The sequence below is a fragment of the Podarcis erhardii genome (assembly GCF_964252035.2).
Source record: "Podarcis erhardii genome assembly, chromosome: 7".
In the NCBI taxonomy this organism is placed as follows: Eukaryota; Metazoa; Chordata; class Lepidosauria; order Squamata; family Lacertidae; genus Podarcis; species Podarcis erhardii.
Genome location: NC_138511.1, coordinates 87,183,615 through 87,203,704, shown reverse-complemented (window position 1 = coordinate 87,203,704; position 20,090 = coordinate 87,183,615). Strand labels below are relative to the sequence as shown.

Below are 20,090 nucleotides of genomic sequence, written 5' to 3'. Positions count from 1 at the left end.
AATTCTTTTGGCAAAGTATTGGAAGACTAAAGAACTACCTACTCTGGAAGAATGGCAGACCAAGGTGATTGAATTTATAGGACTGGCAGAGATGACTGGCAGAATTCGTGACCAGAGGAGAGAGACAGTGGAAGAGGACTGGAAAAAAATTAAAATTTATCTTAAAAATTGTTGTAAAATTTCGGAATGTTAAGATGTCAAGGGATTTGATATAAAGAATTACAGCTGTAAAAATTTAAGCTTAAGAAAATTTTAAAGAGAATTAAATATAAAAATGGATGAAGGATTGCTAAAAAATTTTAAAACAAGGATGCAGTGAAGGGGAGGTATGGGGAAGTCGTGTTATGTTTGTTTGTATTTTGTTTATGTTGTAAAATTAATAAAAATTATTTTAAAAAAAATGAAATAAGAATAATAAGAATAATGTGGACGCTTGGGTTGCGAATGTGATCCGTGCACCACATCTGCGCACACACAGGTTGCAATTTGTTGCTTCTGTGCATACGCAAAGCACGTTTTACTGGTTCTGCGCATGTGCACGTGCCAAAACCTGGAAGTAACCCGTTCTGGTACTTCCGAGTTCGACACGGTGCGCAACCCAAAAACATGCCTGTAACCTGAGGTATGACTGTAATAATAAATTTATTATTTCTACCCCGCCCATCTGGCTGGGTTTCCCCAGCCACTCTAGGCAGCTTCCACCAAAATATAAAAAACACAACAAAACATCAAACTTTAAAGACTTCCCTAAACAGGGCTGCCTTCAAGTGTCTTCTAAAAGTCAGATGGTTGTTTATTTCCTTGACATCTGATGGGAGGGTGTTCCACAAGGCGGGCACCACTACCAAGAAGGCCCTCTGCCTGATTTCTTGTAACCTCACATCTCTCAGCAAGGGAACCGCCAGAAGGCCCTCGGCGCTGGACCTCGGGGTCCAGGCTGAACGATGGGGGTGGAGATGCTCCTTCAGGTATACGGGACCGAGGTCATTTAGGGCTTTAAAGGTCAGCACCAACACTTTGAATTGTGCTCGGAAACGTACTGAAAGAAGCCAGAACATAAACAAGAAGCGATGGAAAATGCTTTACCTGTTATGTTTCTACATGTAAGGCACGGGAATAGATCTGAGTTATAAGCACGGTGGACATCGACCTTGCTCTCAGTTGTGTGGAAGTTTTAAGAGAGCGGTGCTAAATCACAGAGAAGCAGTTTTCGTTTAATTGCATTATCTTTGTGCAATATAAATAAAAGCTTGAGATCTCTCCATTCCAGGAAAATCACAGTGTTCAATGGGCTCCTGGCCAGAGGACAGGGATGTGAGCTAAGGACAAGTGCATGTCGCTGAGGGAACATGGATTTAAACAGGGCGGTGCATCGGAGCACAGAAATGGATATCGTTTCAGGTGTCAACACTGCAAACCCTCTAGGGATGGTGGATCATAAACCTGAGGTTGCAGGGCCAATCTCTTATATGTTAGCCTCTGTGATAGAAATTTTGAGGTCTTAGATATATGGAAATGTTCATAAATGTACCAACCAAGCACATACGGTACATAGATCCACACAGGAAGACCAACGTGAAACCATTTTGATTCCTAAACTGAGCAAATGTTTTCTCTGCAAGGTCAAAGTGGAAAAGCCTCCCCATTGTCTTTTCCTTCACAAATCCTGTCTTAAGGCAAAACAAAACAAATTCCTTCCAGTAGCACCTTAAAGACCAACTAAGTCAGTTCTTGGTATGAGCTTTCGTGTGCATGCACACTTCTTCTTGGTATCTGAAGAAGTGTGCATGCACACGAAAGCTCATACCAAGAACTGACTTAGTTGGTCTTTAAGGTGCTACTGGAAGGAATTTGTTTTGTGTTGACTATGGCAGACCAACACGGCTACCTACCTGTCTTAAGGGTATGTCTGTGTTTGAATAGGGTGTGAGCCAGTGACCTGGCCCAGGAACTAAGTATTTATCACTACAAAAGAATGGCCAGGCTCCGCAGGAAATCCAATCAAGCAACCTGCCAGACAGGAGATAAACAACGACAGGAGAAAAACAACATTCAAATTTCTGTTGTAGACCACCTTTTCTGTGATGTAGGTATGATGTATCGGAGGGGTGGTCTTAGGTTATACCCCTTCTGTGATGTATGCATGATGTTTCTGGGGGTGGTCTTGATCTACAGGGTGGCAATTTCAAAAGTCTTTATAAGGCCTTGCACACCATTTTTCAGGGTCCCTCCTCTCTCCTGCGGGTGAGGGGAGCACCCTGTTGCAACAGATCAATAAAGATCAGGCTTACTAGCTGCTTTGCTTCTCAATATTCTCTGGTTGGCCTCTGCTATTTTCTCCGGTAATGTCCGGACGTATGGCAATGCTGTAATGTCCGGACGTATGGCAACTCATCTCGGAAGTGTTGCTCTTTTGGCGAATTTCCTTTAAAACAGCTCAAAAACTTTATTTTGGGGGGGAAGATTTTTGCAAAAGAAGCTCAACAGCTTTGTCCCCCCAAAAGCTCAAGAACTTTGGTTCCCCCACCCAGTTTTTGAAATATGGCAACACCTTTAGGATTCCGATGTCCCAGGTCCAGTTTCTGGCGTCTCCAAAAAAGCTCAATGACTTTTGTGTCTGGATTATTTTCACTTTTTGCAGTATGGCAACCCTACACACTCCCCCTGCCCAAAGAAAAGAAAAGAAAAGAAAAGAAAAGGGAAGACGTTTCTCTGTCCTGGTTTCCACATGAGTCAAACCATCGTTAAGAACATCAAACTATGGTTTAACGTGAACCCGCAGAATGCGAAAATCGCCGAAATGTCTGGAGAAATTCAGACGTATGGCATCCCATGTAGATTTGGGCTGTTTCCATTAAAAATAGCTGAAAGACCAACAACAACAACAAAGCTCAACAACGATTTTTGAAATATGGCAACCCTAATTTATAGGAAAAGGGACGCAGGTAGTGCTGTGGGTTAAACCACTGAGCCTAGGGCTTGCCGATCAGAAGGTCGGCAGTTCGAATCCCTGTGGCAGGGTGAGCTCCCTTTGCTCGGTCCCTGCTCCTGCGCACCTAGCAGTTTGAAAGCACATCAAAGTGCAAGTAGATAAATAGGTACCACTCCAGCGGGAAGGTAAACGGCATTTCCGTGTGCTGCTCTGGTTCGCCAGAAGCGGCTTAGTCATGCTGGCCACATGACCCGGAAGCTGTACGCCAGCTCCCTCGGCCAGTAAAGCGAGATGAGCCCCGCAACCCCAGAGTCGGCCACGAATAGACCTAATGGTCACGGGTCCCTTTACCTTTTCTAATTTATAGGAACATCAACCACCAAAGAGAGTTCCAGACTTTTCCGTTAAAAACCTAAGTAGGAAAAAAAGAAAGCAAGACCATGCGTAAACAAAAAACCTCTTTCCCTAGAGCAGGGCAGCTGGCGTCCTGTTCCTTGACATCTCTCTGACAGACAAACCATCTTAGGACACCGGGGACTGGGCCGGATCCGTTTCTGTGCACTGATGTATAACTGGAGTAGCAGCCCTGCTGTGGATGCGTCGCTCCAAAATAAGGGCCCCCTTCCTCCGCTCACAGTCAGTCAGCCTGCTCAGTCGATCCTCCTTGCTTTCTGTCTCTCTGTCTCTCTCTTCTTCCTCTCTCAAGAGCTTGTGGCTCGGTATCAGAAGATGTGCCCAGCATGAAGAAAAGGTCTCGCGCTCAACCTCTGGCGTGGGCCTGTTGAAATAACCAGGGCTGAATACCGGCCATGTCCGGGAAATTCTGGACGTATGGCAACCCAATTAGTCATTGTTGTTGTTGTTTAGTCGTTTAGTCGTGTCCGACCTTTCTTGACCCCCTGGACCAGAGCACGCCAAGCACTCCTGTCTTCCACTGCCTCCCGCAGTTTGGTCAAACTCATGCCGGTAGCTTCAAGAACACTGTCCAACCATCTCGTCCTCTGTCGTCCCCTTCTCCTTGTGCCCTCCATCTTTCCCAACATCAGGGTCTTTTCCAGGGAGTCTTCTCTTCTCATGAGGTGGCCAAAGTCTTGGAGCCTCAGCTTCAGGATCTGTCCTTCCAGGGAGCACTCAGGGCTGATTTCCTTCAGAATGGAGAGGTTTGATCTTCTTGTAGTCCATGGGACTCTCAAAAGTCTCCTCCAGCACCATAATTCAAAAGCATGAATTCTTTGGCAGTCAGCCTTCTTTATGGTCCAGCTCTCACATCCATACATTGCTACTGGGAAAACCATAGCTTTAACTATACAGACCTTTGTTGGCAAGGTGATGTCTCTGCTTTTTAAGATGCTGTCTAGGTTTGTCATTGCTCTTCTCCCAAGAAGAGCAATGGGCGATTTACAGGGATTACGGCCTTGGCCCAGTATACCTGAATGAACATCTCCACCCCCATTGCCCAGCCCGGACACTGAGGTCCAGCGCCGAGGGCCTTCTGGCAGCTCCCTCCCTGCGAGAAGTGTGGTTACAGGGAACCAGACAGAGGGCCTTCTCGGTGGTGGCACCCGCCCTGTGGAACACCCTCCCACCAGATGTCAAAGAGAAGAACAACTACCAAACTTTTAGAAGACATCTGAAGGCAGCCCTGTTTAGGAAAGCTTTTAATGTTTAATAGACTATTGTATTTTAATATTCTGTTGGAAGCCGCCCAGAGTGGCTGCAGGAAACCCAGCCAGATGGGCAGGGTATAAATGAATTATTATTATTATTATTATTATTATTATTATTATTATTATTATCGTCCTTCGACACATGCAAACTGAGCTTAGATTTATGATATACTCATGGCTTCTTAGCTCCAGAGCATGACTCCGGGAGGATTGATTTTTATTCACCCTGCATTGTGGTGACCGCAGCCTAGGTTCAAGGTGTCATTTGGTGATTAGATCATATACCCGAGTTTCTAACAATGCCTCTGAATACCAGTTGCTGGAAACAAGAGAGTGCTCTTGTGTTCAAATCCTGCGGGTTTCCCACTGAGCCACTGTGGGGACACGATTCTAGACTAGGTGGGCCACTGACCTGATAGATAGGTGCAATGGGGTGGGGGTCTTGGGTCTTTCTTCACCCTCCAAAATATACACATTATGGGAGCTCCTCTTCACTTTGACCTACTGGTCCTCCTTAGGTCCGTCTTCCCCTTCCAAATTCAGGAGCTGATACCCCAGAAGATCTTGGGGGGTGCAGCACCATATAAACCCCCAGCTTGGAAGACAGTGGACTTTTAAGCAGAGATTGGATGATAATCTGCCAGGGGTTCTTTAGTTGTGATTTCTGCATTGCGGAGGATCGGGCTAGTCAGCTCTTGGGGTGCCTTCCAACTTCTATGACGTTCCTCCTCCACACTGAGGACAAGTCAAGCCCAGAAGTCGAGGTTTTCCTTTAATAAAGTGACGCCAGGCAGATGGAATAATAGGTTTGTAGAACTGTAGAGTTGGAAGAGACCACAAGGGTGATTTAGTCCAAACTCTAGCAATGCAGGAATCTTTTGCCCGACATGGGGCTCAAACCCATGGCCCTGAGTTTAATGGCCTCGGCCCATTAAACCTGAAGGAGCGTCTCCACCCCCATCGTTCTGCCCAGACACTGAGGTCCAGTGCTGAGGGCCTTCTGGCGGTTCCCTGACTGCGAGAAGCAAAGCTACAGGGAACCAGGCAGAGGGGCTTCTCGGTGGTGGCACCCGCCCTGTGGAACACCCTCCCATCAGATGTCAAAGAGAAAAACAACTACAGTGGTACCTCGGGTTACAGACGCTTCAGGTTATAGATTCCGCTAACCCAGAAATAGTACTTAAGGTCAAGAACTTTGCTTCAGGATGAGAACAGAAATCGTGCAGCAGCGGCACAGCGGCAGCGGGAGGCCCCATTAGCTAAAGTGGTGCTTCAGGTTAAGAACAGTTTCAGAAAACATCTGAAGGCAGCCCTGTTCAGGGAAGTTTTTAACGTGTGACATTTTGATGCATTTTTAATCTTTGTTGGAAGCCGCCCAGAGTGGCTGGGGAAACCCAGCCAGATGGGCGGGGTACAAATAATAAATTATCATTATAATAATATTATTATTAAGAGCCTCGTGTCCTTCCGACTGTTCCAGCTCTCGAGTGAAGACATATATTTTATCCTTGTCGTTTAAAGACGGCGGTTTTTTAAAAAAATAATTGAATTGCAAGACAAAACACAGAAGATAGGGAAAGCTTAGAAGAAAGAGCTTCCCAGGATATTTTCAAAAAATAAAGGTCATGGGCAGCAGTGCCCCCCCCCAACAAAAACTGGACAGGCTATCTCCCTTCCCCCTTCTCCACCTTGGCTAGGACATAAAGAGTCTGCTGGACCACCTACTTCTGCTCATTATGGAAAAGGATCTGTTGTGTCCTGTCTGAGTCTCTTGCTGGCTTGGGGTGGGGGGGGGGAGCATGTTCCAGCAACTGTTTTCTCTGTGGGAGGCATTAAGAAAGCTGCGTTCCTCGGAGTGCCCTTTGAATCAAGAGCAGTTCCTAGGAAGGAAGAATGGAGTCGAGTGTGGCGTGCGGGAGGCGCAGGATTTTGTAGCCGTCCCCAGTGCCACCTCCTGAGAGTTAAAGGTAGTCCTTGCATTACGGACACTCGCCCCAACTTTTGCCTCCCGTCCACAGGGTTCATTTTGGTGTTGCTTCCTGTCAGGGAACTGCCATCGGAGAGACAGGTAGTGGACAGGCTACAGGAGAATAGGAGAGAATCTGCGGTAGAAGAGGGAACCAGCAGGGGGAGTGCAGGAGTCACAGCGGAGGGGAGGCTCTGGGATGCTTCCAGTGAGAGTAGTGGAGAGGTAACGGGACCCCCGTTGGGAACGCCCACCCTTCGCCGGAAACTGTCACGCAGAGAGTCTCGAAAGCGCATGTCTGTCAAAGAGCTTTTATGTTGGCGTAAATTCCGTAGACGCCCACTGTCAGATTCTACCAGCGACTGACGGAGTCATGCTTTGGGGGCTCCGTTAGTGCATCGGTTTGGATGACCAGCCAAACCCCAGAGGGATCAAGCTTTTACGCACAAGCAGCACACTATCCCACCACAGCAATCTGACAGTCTTTGAAAGCAGCTTGTGCAAGCAGAAGGCATCATGAGCGAACCATCCGGAACCGGAGGAGCAGGAGCGGGAGCTGGCGCAGATCCAAGCCTGGAACAAAGGTACAGGGCGTTGGAGGTCCAGCTGGCACTGCAAACGGCGAGGCTCGAGGAGAGGAGGGCTCAAGATGCAGATAAGGGGAAGACCACCCCACTTGCCAGACGGGTGCCTGGACTGGTGCAGAAATTTGGGGGGGATCCCCGGAACTATCAAGCCTTTAGGACAGAGATGCAATATGCACTCAATCTACTGTTTGATGACTTCCCCGACGAGAACTCTAGAGTGGCGTACGTGATTGGCCATCTAGAGGGAGGGGCGAGGGACTGGGTTCGGCCCCTGATGGCAGCCAATAATGAAATCTTAAAGGACACAATGAAGTTTTTCCGCGCCATGGACTTGATGTTTTCCAGCGAGATCGAGCAGGGAGTGGTGCGCAGGCAGTTAATGGCGTGTAAACAGGGGAGCCGATCTGTACGTGAGTACTGGACTGAGTTCACCATGCTGATTCATAGACTTGGGTGGGACCTTGCTAGTGAACCTATTCAAATGCTGTTTGAAGAAGGTCTCTCTCCGGCAGTGAAAGATGAACTTTCCCGGGCGCCTAGGGCGGAGTCTATGGATCAGCTGACTAAATCAGCGCTGTCCATTGGGGCACGCCAGGAAGCTAGAGCTATGGAAAAGCGGGAAGGAAAGGGGGAACGTTGGAAGGACTTCCGCATTCCAGAGATTCCGGAGCAGCCTTTCCCGCCAGCAGAGCCGATGGAACTTGGAACAGCGCGCGCGCGCGCAGTTTCAAACACCAGTGAAGGGCGGAAGAAGGAGGGAAAGAGCGGCAAGAGATGCTATCTCTGCCAACAGCCAGGTCACTTTGCCAGAGTCTGTCCGCAAAGGAAGGAATGGCAAGGGATGGCGGGAACTGTTGGGGGGAAGGAGGAAGAAGAAATCACGGAGCCAGTAAAAGCCAACGCCTGGTTGCCAACATCAGGGCACAGCAGCCAGGCCAGGGAGTAATGAATGTGCCCACGCCGGAACCTCCAAGACCAGCGCTTGTGATAGAGGTGTTGCTGGAACTGGCAAACGGACACCCACTGAAGATAAAGGCGCTATTGGATTCAGGTAGCTCATGTAATTTCATGAGCAAAGAGTTTGCAGCTGCACACCAAATACAGACTATCCCATTGAGTAAGCCTTTGCAGGTTACCACGATTGATGGGAGGGAGCTGTTGGGAGGAGAAGTGAGCCAACAGACTGTACCAATGATAATGAGGGTGGCACGACACACCGAACTGATAGCGTTTAACGTAGCCACCTTGGGAGGAGCTCCTATTATCTTGGGTATGAGCTGGCTGGCGCTACACGATCCGCTAGTAGGCTGGCATCAGAGAGTGGTTTCCTTTGGATCAGCACATTGCCTAGAACACTGCAAGGAGGGAGAGGCTCAGGCAGGCGCCAGGGGCACTCTAGCAGGGATGGAAGTGATGGACAAAGGGAGGGTGCCACCACAATACGCTGACTTGCTTGACGTATTCAGCGAAAAAGAAGCAGATAAACTGCCCCCGCACAGACCCTTTGATTGTCAAATTACCTTACTCCCAGGAGCACAATTGCCAGTGGGCAAGCTGTATGCAATGTCAGACAGTGAGATGCAGGAGTTAAGGGAGTTCATTGACAAGAATCTCAAGCGAGGTTTCATCAGAGAGTCACGAGCGGTGGGGGGCAGCCCAGTGTTCTTTGTGGACAAAAAAAACACAGGCAAGCCCAGGCTTGTATGTGATTTCAGGGCCCTAAATGCAGTGTCAGAACCAGTGACTTTCCCTATGCCCAGAATTGATGACATTCTAACACGGGTGAGAAAAGGGAAAATTTTTACCAAGCTGGACCTTAGGGGGGCATATAACTTGATACGTGTGAGAAAGGGGGATGAGTGGAAGACCACTATGTTCACCCCCTTGGGGGCCTTTGAGTACACCGTTATGCCTTTCGGATTACAAGGGGGCTCCGCCTGTTTTCAATCATTCATGAATCACGTCCTGGGGCCACTGCTCTACAAGAACTGCGTAGCGTTCTTAGATGACGTTCTGGTGTACTCAGACAATGAGGAGCAGCATGTGCGAGATGTAAGAGAGGTACTGAGCAAGCTGCGAGAAAACCGGCTGTGGGTGAAACTGGAGAAGTGTCAGTTTCATACCAAGGAGGTGGAATTCCTGGGGTACCGGTTGTCTGACAAGGGATTGGCCATGGATCCCAGCAAGGTTCAAGCGGTACTGGAATGGAAAACACCAAAGACCAAGAAGGACGTGCAAAGGTTCCTGGGCTTCGGAAACTTCTATAGGAAGTTCATCAAAAACTTTGCCCATTTAACAGCGCCCATCACGGATTGTCTTAGTGGCAAAAAGAAATTTGTTTGGACGGGAGAAGCGCAACAAGCGTTCGAACGCTTAAAGCAGGCGTTTGCGTCGGAAGAGCAACTCTTGCACGTGGATCTACAACAACCAATGAGAGTGGAGACTGACGCGTCAGACCGAGCGGTGGGGGCCGTTCTTCTCCAGCCGGGAAAAGATACGTCTGAATGGAGACCGTGTGCATTCTTCTCGCGGAAGTTGAACAAATCAGAGAGGAACTACACAGTGTACGACCGAGAACTGCTCGCCATTCATGAAGCATTCCGGAAATGGCGGCACTTGCTGATTGGGGCGCAGCACAAGGTTCAAGTCCGAACTGACCACAAAAATCTGGAATACTGGAGAACAGCCCGAGTGCTGAACCAGAGACAAGTGAGATGGGCCCAGGAGTTCTCCAAATTCCACTTTGAGATTCGTTACGTGCCCGGCTCCGAGAACGTGAGGGCGGACGCTCTTTCCAGGAAACCTGAGTACTTAGAGGGGGAGGGAGCGCCTGAGGCAAGGCATGTAATCCCTGAAGACCGCTGGGTGTGTGGGGCGGCATTGGTGGGGCAGAGGGAACTGATAGAGGGTACGGAGAACGATGAATACGCCCAAGAGAAACTCAGAGAGCTCCGGAGGACAGAGGAGAACACAGGGGGGTTCGAAGAAAAGAACGGGGCGTTGTATTACAAAGGGGCACTGTACATACCCGACGGGGAACTGAGGGGCAGAGTACTCAAGCAGTTGCATGACAGCCCCACAGCGGGACATTTTGGACAGCACAAAACCATGTGGTTGGTTACCAGGGAGTTTTGGTGGCCCAAGGTGAGGGAGGACGTACGGGAATATGTCAGGGGTTGCGACAGGTGCCAGCGAGCGAAAGGAGAGAGGGTGGCGCCAGCGGGGCTATTACAACCCTTACCCACGCCCGAAAGGCCATGGGAGGCAGTATCCATAGATTTTATGACGGACCTGCCAAAATCCAAAGGCAAAACAGCTGTCATGGTGGTGGTAGATCAATTAACCAAGATGTGTCATTTTATAGCTTGTTCACATGCAGTCACAGCGGAGGAAACCGCCAAGTTGTTTGTAGAACATATTTTCAAGTTGCATGGCGCCCCCTTGAGGGTGGTCAGCGACAGAGGGAAACAATTTACTTCCAGGTTCTGGAGGAAACTTATGAGCTTACTGCACGTAGAACTCAATTTCTCAACTGCCCGGCACCCAGAAACCAATGGGCAAGCGGAAAGGGCAAATGGGGTTTTACAACAATACCTGAGGTGTTATGTAAAAGACAGAGAAAATGATTGGGTGGATAAGTTACCTCTAGCAGAATTTGCCTACAACAACGCGGAGAACGTGTCCACAGGGATGAGTCCCTTCCTGGCAAATTATGGGTGTCACCCCCGGGCATTCCCAGGAGAGGGAGGGGAGAGGTGGAGCGTGCCGGCGGCGGAATATTTTTTTGAAGAGATGGAGGCGATCCACCGTCAGCTTCAACTTAACTTAGAGAAAGCCAAGGAAGAATATAAGAAGCAAGCAGACAGAAATAGGAGGGAAGGTGAAACTATAAGGGTGGGGGACCGGGTGTGGTTGTCCACCCAAGGGCTACCGTTCAAGGGCGGGAGTAAGAAATTGAGGCCCAAAAGATTGGGACCCTTTGAGGTCATACAGCAGGTCAACCCAGTGGCATTCAAACTCAGGCTGCCCAGTCACATGAAATTACACCCAGTATTTCACAGGTCATTACTGTCGCCGTACCGAGAGGGACGCGAGTGGGGGGAGCGTGAGAGAGAGGCCACCCAAACGCCCGTGATAGAAGAGAGAGAGCGCGACATGAACGTGGCAGGAATCATTGATTCCAGGTGGAAGGGGAATCAGGTGGAATATCTGGTAGAATGGGAGGGGGAAGCAGAGTCGGAAAACACTTGGGTACCAGCAGAGGTAGTCAATGACGAGGTTTTAATAGAAACATTTCATCAGCGTTTCCCAAGAAAACCGCAACCCGTGGCTCGATTTAGAAGGGAACACTTTGGGACCACCGATGAGGAAGGAGAGTTTGAAGGGTTCCCAGAGTCAGGGGTGGGTGAAGAAGCCGACTCCGACGAAGAAGAGGAAGACGGGGAGAGAGACGGTACGCCGTGGCTGGAGGTGTTAGAATCCTCGGACGACGAGGAGAGTTCCTTCAGGGGCTTTCCGCCCTCACCGCCAGTGGGAGAGGAGGCGGGAGGGGGTGAAGGGGGCCCTGGGGGGGAGGTGGATGTCAGGGAACTGCCATCGGAGAGACAGGTAGTGGACAGGCTACAGGAGAATAGGAGAGAATCTGCGGTAGAAGAGGGAACCAGCAGGGGGAGTGCAGGAGTCACAGCGGAGGGGAGGCTCTGGGATGCTTCCAGTGAGAGTAGTGGAGAGGTAACGGGACCCCCGTTGGGAACGCCCACCCTTCGCCGGAAACTGTCACGCAGAGAGTCTCGAAAGCGCATGTCTGTCAAAGAGCTTTTATGTTGGCGTAAATTCCGTAGACGCCCACTGTCAGATTCTACCAGCGACTGACGGAGTCATGCTTTGGGGGCTCCGTTAGTGCATCGGTTTGGATGACCAGCCAAACCCCAGAGGGATCAAGCTTTTACGCACAAGCAGCACACTATCCCACCACACTTCCTAAACATGTTCGGCAAGTAATAATAATAATTCATTATTTATACCCTGCCCATCTACAGGGACGCGGGTGGCGCTGTGGGTTAAACCACAGAGCCTATGACTTGCCGATCAGAAGGTTGGCGGTTCGAATCCCCGCGATGGGGTGAGCTCCCGTTGCTCGGTCCCTGCTCCTGCCAACCTAGCAGTTCGAAAGCACGGCAAAGTGCAAGTAGATAAATAGGTACCGCTCCGGCGGGAAGGTAAACGGCATTTCCGTGTGCTGCTCTGGTTCGCCAGAAGCGGCTTAGTCATGCTGGCCACATGATCTGGAAGCTGTACGCCGGCTCCCTCAGCCAATAAAGCGAGATGAGTACTGCAACCCCAGAGTCGGTCACGACTGGACCTAATGGTCAGGGGTCCCTTTACCTTTAAACTGCCCATCTGGCTGGGCTTCCAACAAAATATTAAAATACAGTAATGCATCAAACATTAAAAGCTTCCCTAAACAGGTCTGCAGATGTTTTCTAAAAGTCTGGTAGTTGTTCTCTTTGACATCTGGTGGGAGGGCGTTCCACAGGGCGGGCGCCACTACCGAGAAGACCCCTGCCTGGTTCCCTGTAACTTGGCTTCTCGCAGTGTGGGAACTGCCAGAAGGCCCTCAGCGCTGGACCTCAGTGTCCGGGCAGAACAATGGAGGTGGAGACGCTCCTTCAGGTATACTGGACGAGGCCGTTTAGGGCTTCAAAGGTCAGCACCAACACTTTGAATTGGGCTCGGAAATCTAGCGGGAGCCAAGAGCAAGAGGCAACAGGAGGACCAAAGAAATGTGCATGCAGAGCAGGAGAGGAGAGGCCTTTCCTAAATCACACCCAGCTCTTTAAACCTTGCTTCCTGGCTCCTGCCCAGGTGTTCTGTAGCTCAGGGGTCCAGGCATCAGTCAGCAAACCCTGTAGCTTTGCCCAGCCTTGTCCACGTAAATTGCTAGCCCACCTGCCCACATGTCTCTGTTTTGGGCATTTGTGGTGTACAACAGGGAGGGTGTGGTAGAAGCATTCAGAAAAGTTCCTGGTGTAGTTTCCTGGAAGCAATTCTTAACTCGCCGCAGGCAATTCTGTGAATGGCTAATTTATGCTTCTGCCAGAATCGCATGAAAAGGTTCCTGTGTCTCACAATAATACTTGATAAAAAAATATATGTTCATTTATGGTAGATAGGTTCTTTTCTGTACACACATTTTCTCAGTAGCTGCGTAGCGTGCAGAGGTTGTGAAACTCTGCAAGCAGTTGAAACAGGTGAGTAGCTAACATCCGTGGGCTTCTCCTCAGTGGATGTTTCTGCATAGAGCTTGATTAAAAAAACATAACTTGAGGCAATTTTAAATGATCTGGTTGGGTGTATCCTAGAGAATATAAAAGCGAGGCATAGGGAGTGGTTTTCAGGTGAGTGGGAGATAGATACAGAGGAAGGAAGACTTTCTTAATCGGAAAATCGGATGCAGGGTGAAAATTGGGAAAACTATAATTAGAAAACCACTTTGCTGTGCTTGCCCTGGAGAGTCCAGAATCTTCTTTTGAGGGACGCGGGTGGCGCTGTGGGTAAAAGCCTCAGCGCCTAGGGCTTGCCGATCGAAAGGTTGGCGGTTCGAATCCCCGCGGCGGGGTGCGCTCCCGCTGCTCGATCCCAGCACCTGCCAACCTAGCAGTTCGAAAGCACCCCCGGGTGCAAGTAGATAAATAGGGACCGCTTACTGGCGGGAAGGTAAACGGTGTTTTCGTGTGCTGCGCTGGCTCGCCAGATGCAGCTTTGTCACGCTGGCCACGTGACCCGGAAGTGTCTGTGGACAGCGCTGGCTCCCGGCCTCTTAAGTGAGATGGGCGCACAACCCTAGAGTCTGTCAAGACTGGCCCGTACGGGCAGGGGTACGTTTACCTTTTTATAATTAGAAAACCACTTTGCTGTGCTTGCCCTGGAGAGTCCAGAATCTTCTTTTGAGGTTTCCAATCATGGCTAGGCATCTTTTAGGAATGCCTTCCGCATAGAGAATATTCTGTTGCTGATCAAGGACTTGGCATCCCCGGGATCTCAGCCTTCTGAGTGTGCATTTCTGAGACGCTCTTCTTTTCTCCCTCAGGATGATGAGGTCGTCCTTCAGTGCTCTGCCACCATCTTGAAGGAACAGCTGAAGTTATGTCTGTCTGCAGAAGGTTTCGGCAACCGGCTGTGTTTCCTAGAACCTACCTCCAACGCTCAGGTACCTTCTGAGGAAAGGGCAGCTGGGTAGGAAATATCTATACTAGTTTATCCCATGGTTGGAACAGTCGATAAGATGATTTGACCGGAGTTTGGTGGTTGCCGTCAGAGTCAGGGAAATTGTTATGTCAGACCTTATGACAGTGGCCTGGTATGATTTGTTTGAGTGTCCGAACCAATGGCTTCACAATACCTCACAGGAAACAATTAGTAAATGAAATAAATAATAAATAATTAACCACGGATTGGTTTTCCAGCAACAAACCGTGATGTGAAACCATGGTCTGTTGAAGGCTTATAAACCATGGCTTTTTTCACTGTTCTCTGGAGTCATGTTCAGACTCAGCAACCTTGCTAAACCTTGCTAGTTTGGCCACTCCAGATTCTTGCAGAGACTTTGGAGAAACAAGCCGCCACTCGCTTGCTTGCTTTTCTGTTAGATTATTTGTGGTTTGTTGAAGAAACCATGATTAGAACTAGGGGCATACCATTATGTGCAAACGTATCTACTGGCTGGTAATAAACTTCAAGAGACAAGAAAACCTTGGCGCAAAACTCTTGTGCTTTGAAGGCCGCCCCAGAATCTGATGTCCATGGGTTAGTGTGGTTCCAGTTAATCATGGTCACTGGGATATGAGTGTGGGGGAATTACAAGGGGGGAGGATACTGGAATTGCCTGTGAGAGCTGCTATGTGGGCGAGACCTGCCTAGTAATCTGACAACCTCATCAAAGTCCCTGGTCTCTCTGCAGCTCTCCAATAGCATAGAACCATAGAATCATAGAGTTGGAAGAGACCACAAGGGCCATCGAGTCCAACCCCCTGCCAAGCAGGAAACACCATCAGAGCACTCCTGACATATGGTTGTCAAGCCTCTGCTTAAAGACCTCCAAAGAAGGAGACTCCACCACACTCCTTGGCAGCAAATTCCACTGTCGAACAGCTCTTACTGTCAGCAAGTTCTTCCTAATGTTTAGGTGGAATCTTCTTTCTTGTAGTTTGGAACCATTGCTCCGTGTCCGCTTCTCTGGAGCAGCAGAAAACAACCTTTCTCCCTCCTCTATGTGACATCCTTTTATATATTTGAACATGGCTATCATATCACCCCTTAACCTCCTCTTCTCCAGGCTAAACATGCCCAGCTCCCTTAGCCGTTCCTCATAAGGCATCGTTTCCAGGCCTTGGACCATTTTGGTTGCCCTCCTCTGGACACGGTCCAGCAGCTGTTTACCCCAGCCATAAAGTACTCTACTTCTGCACTGCCATTAAAGTGGGGTGTGCTTTGCAGTCTCTGACGTGCCCACCAAATTCACTAATTTGATATGGGAACCAAGGATCCAGAGATCTCACTAAGGGTGGCCAAATTCTGTGTGCCTGCCATAAAACTTAGGAGACAAGCTGTGCTACCACAGTGACTAAGGCCACAAATGACCATTTTAGTGATTAAGATTTAAATTATATATTTTTAACTGCTGTTATATCTGTATTGTCCCTGTTATACCCAACTGCAAATTTAAATGTACCCCTATCGTGTTTTATGACTTCCCTGATATTGTATGTGAGCTGGAACTGGTCTGTGACCGAAATAATAAATTTATTATTATGATATGGGAACACTACCCATCCAAGTTGTTTTTTTAAACCAAGCAAACCTGTGTTTTCTACACACACAGAAAGTCCCTCCAGATCTGGCCATATGCTGCTTCAGCCTGGAACAGTCCTTGTCCGTACGAGCGCTTCAGGAAATGCTAGCCAACACTGTGGAGGTGGGTTCTGATGTAAGTACGGCTAACGTTTCTTTGTGAGCACACAAAGACATCATGGCCCCATCAATGTTGGGGCAAGGAACTTTTTTCCAACCTGAGAGCCACATTGCCACCTTCCAGGGTCCACCGCATGCCAGCGGGTGGGCGTGGCCAGAGGCAAAAGGGGGTGGAGCAATGAAAGTAAACCCCGCCTCTGTACAGTAAAGGAGCTTCTGAATGTGCTCACACGCCCTTTTCACCATGCAAGAGTCACAAAGACATATCCCACCTAGGGAAAGACTGCAAAGCAAGACTGGCGGTGTGTGTGGCTTGGAGAGAGTCCCGGGGGCCATGTAGGGAGGTCTGGAGGGCCACGTATGATTCCCCAGGGGCCTGAGGTTCTTTACCCATGCTATACATATTGGACCTGAGTGTTTCCATGGGTGGGAGGGCCTTTGTCCTAGAATCTCCGCACACATTTTAGGATTCTGACTGTGCCGCAGAGTTATGCAGGAGTTCAGCCCAACTTGCAAAGGGTGGCGGTATCCAGGCCGCTAGCAATGCAACGGAGGGGCTGTTAGGTGTGCCCTCATTTCCCACCCACCCTCTTGCGCAATGGGTAACACTCGGGGCAAGAGCAAGGACTATTGTGCCGTCCGCGTGCCAGGCCTCCCAGTTCACCCCACAACAGCCTCCCAACTGCTTTCAAATATTACCTGATTATGTGCTCTGTGGGTATGGTTCAGAAGACCCCTGCATGCATGTTTGGGGGTGAGAGCCGGCCTGAGCCCGTCCGCAATGGGAACACCTGGAGGAGGTATTTGCGGGTGGATGGCGGCGTCTCTGTGATGCTAGCCTAGGAGTGTTGTGCCCGCCTTGGCATGCGGTCTGAGTATCCAGTGTGGTTTATCTTTTCTTCCTCTTCTTTCCTTTGGCTTCTCAATTCTGCTGCCTGACCCTCTAGGGTGTTGACTTGGACAAGTGGGTAGGTGCCGACTTCGCTGCCGTGATCCCACCCACCCACCCATGCCCTTTCCTTTCTAAACCCCTTCTCTGCCTTTTTCTCCCTGACCCTGTTTTGCTGTGTGAGCACACCCGCCTCCTCTCCTCTTCCTGGGGGGGTTCCCACCTCCCCATGCTTAGCCAGAGGCAGATATGTGTGGCAGGACTTAGGAACAACCAAGCGATCTGGGGTTGGGGTTGCAGGGTCCCACAAATCCCACTTCGCAGCCCTTTTTCGGGCTCCCAGGACAAAGACCAGAATCTTCCTCATTTTGACCACATGCAACAAACACCCAGCTCTCCTTTCTGCTCCCCAAAGCAAATGGGTACCTTAAAAAGCAAATGGATATGCCTCTATCCATTTCTATCCATGGGACCAATGCCCAGATACTAGGGTGGGTGATGAGCCAGCTTGCATCTTCTTTTACTAGCTTCAAACCTGTATCTCTAGCGACAGTCTTGACGTGCAGAAATTTAAGAGGCGAAGCTTTTCCCGACATGGCTGTCATGTGAAGGGGAAAAGGATTCATTGCTTAATTTCTGTGGGTCAGGCTGCTGCGAAAGGCACGGAAGTGGGATCAGTAAATCCTTTCGTCGAGCATGAAGATGGAGGCCTCTGGCCAGAAAGGGTTTCTTGCATGAACAATCTGCTTCAAGGGGCTTCAAAACCAAGTCCCAAAAGTCCATGGAATTCTGCTGTCTGGAGAAAGGCTCTAGATCAGCAGTAGAGCTTTGCATGCAGAAGGTGGCAAGTTCAAGGCCCGGGGTCTCCAGGTAGGGCTGGAGGTCCTTGCCTGAAAGCCCAGAGAGACTCTGCCAGTCAGTGTAGACCCTACTGAGCCAGGTTGGTCTGACTCGGTAGAAGACAGCTCCCTGTGTTCCTATGTTACACCCTCTCCCATTCGATAGAGCCCAGGTACCGCTGCATTTGAGGAGCAAGCACTGTCTCCTTGCATAAACAAGCTTCTCTTCTTCTCCAAAGGAACTGTATTGTGTTTCCAGTCCAAAGAGGGTGGCGTTCCCTAGCTAAACTACGGAACTTGCTCCCACTGACTCAGACGGCTTTGAAAGAGGATTAGGCCACAGTCATGGAGGAGACGGCTATTGATGGCTTACTAGCCTTGATGGCCGTGCTCTGCCTCCATAACAATGGCGGCAGCAATGCTTCTGAATACCAGTTGCTGGAAACCACAGAAGGGAAGAGGGCTTTTGTGCTTGCGGTCCCGCTTCCAGGTTTCCCCAAAAACGCATCTGGTTGAGAACAGGATGCTAGATTAGGTAGATCTGATCTAGCAGGCTCTTATTCCGTTCCTGTTAAAGTCTATACAGTCACACCTCATTCTGCGTCTGCTTCATGTTATGTTCTTTCAGGTTACGTCCCGCGGCAACCCAGAAGTACCAGAAAGGGTTACTTCCGGGTTTCACCGCTTGCACATGCGCAGACGTGAAAAATGATGTCATGCGCATGCGCAGAAGCAGTGAATCGCAACCCTGCTGCTGTGGGTTGCGTTCCTTTCATGTTGTGAGCAGGCCTCCGGAATGGATCCCGTTCGCAACCAGAGGTACCACTGTAGTGCTGCGCAAGGTCGGATAGCTCAGTTTTGGGAATCACCTTCTAGGTGAGAGCTTAATGAGAGGCAAGCGGGGGTCTCTTGTCTTTCTCCCATGATGGAAACCAGGTGGAACCCCCTTTCCCTCTAAATAATTGCCCTCTCCCTCTTTCCTTCGAATTCCTCATCCCTTGATCCATCTTCCAAAACACTTCCTCTTCCACTAGACTTTTCCATCCTTGGCTGTGGTTACTCCTTCCTCAACCCAAACTCCTCCATCTTTTTCCTGTTTTCACTTCATTGCATGGTTCCTACATGTGAACAGGGAGAGGCTTGCACACTGGAGCTTATGTTGCAAGCTGGTGATGGAGCACAGTACAGTGGTGCCCCGCAAGACGAACGCCTCGCAAGACGGAAAACCCGCTAGACAAAAGGCTTTTCTGTTTTGGAGGTGCTTCGCAAAACAAATTTCCTATGGGCTTGCTTCGCAAGACGAAAATGTCTTGCGAGTTCCTGCAGGTTTTTTCCCCTCCCCCCCTTTTTCTAAGCCGCTTATCTGCTTATCCGATAAGCCGATAAGCCGCTAAAAGCCGCTAATAGCGCTAAGCCGCTAAGCCGTCAATGGGCTTGCTTCGCAAGACGAAAAAACTGCTAGACAAAGAGCCTCACGGAACGGATTCTTTTCGTCTTGCGAGGCACCACTGTATGTGAAAACCAGTGTGGTTCGCTTCCAGTTGTCCTCGTCCTTCAAGCACTCATCTTGATTTCTGTGCATCCACTGTTTATTGGGTGTTTATTCTGAATTGTTTGGAGGGAGGTTAGAGAGCATCATGCCTAGGGGGTGGGGCGAAATTCTCTTCTCCCTTGAAGGCGGACCTACTTAATTCACACTTTCTGAAACAATGTTTGAAATGAAACACAGCGGTCCTTGGAAATTCACACTTCTCTGAATTTTGCAACGTAGCTCTCGATTTAGGTCAGGGTTTGTCAGCCTGGTCCCTGCCGCCCACTAGTGGGTGTTTCAGGATTCTAGGTGGGCAGTAGGGGGTTCTACGGCACAAGATGAATCCTCCTCCCATCGAGCACTGGTGGGCAGTAAGGAAATTTTTGCCATCGAAAAAGATGCATTAGTGGGTGGTAGGTATAAAAAGGTTGACTACCCCTGATTTAGGTGATGTGTGCAAAAATGCATACTCCGTGCTAGAGTGTGCATAACGCGTACATATATTGGTGAAAATAGTGTGCAAAAATTCACTGTATACTAGGGGAAGTAGTTTTGCCAAAAAATGTGTTAGGCAAAATTGCCTACAAAATTGTGTGTGTTCAGGAAAAGCCACACTAAATTATGGTGAATTTTCGTGTGGACGTTAAAAACAGTTTCAAAAACTGATGTGGAGTGGTGAACTTGGGACTGGAAAAATGAGAACCCAAGA

General features: G+C 49.4%; 1 protein-coding gene across 9 annotated transcripts in view; it reads left to right on the top strand.

Annotated features, from left to right (window-relative positions):
* RYR1 (ryanodine receptor 1) overlaps nucleotides 1-20,090 on the top strand; it is a 223,488-nt gene that overhangs the window by 25,654 nt on the left and 177,744 nt on the right. For 8 of the 9 annotated variants that reach the window (XM_081868604.1, XM_081868605.1, XM_081868599.1 and 5 more), the window contains exons 2-3: nucleotides 14,243-14,362; nucleotides 16,034-16,138. In XM_081868604.1, the coding sequence (XP_081724730.1) occupies nucleotides 14,243-14,362; nucleotides 16,034-16,138 (225 nt within the window). The remainder of the gene's footprint in view (nucleotides 1-14,242; nucleotides 14,363-16,033; nucleotides 16,139-20,090) is intronic. The other variant, XM_081868598.1, reaches the window with a different exon arrangement.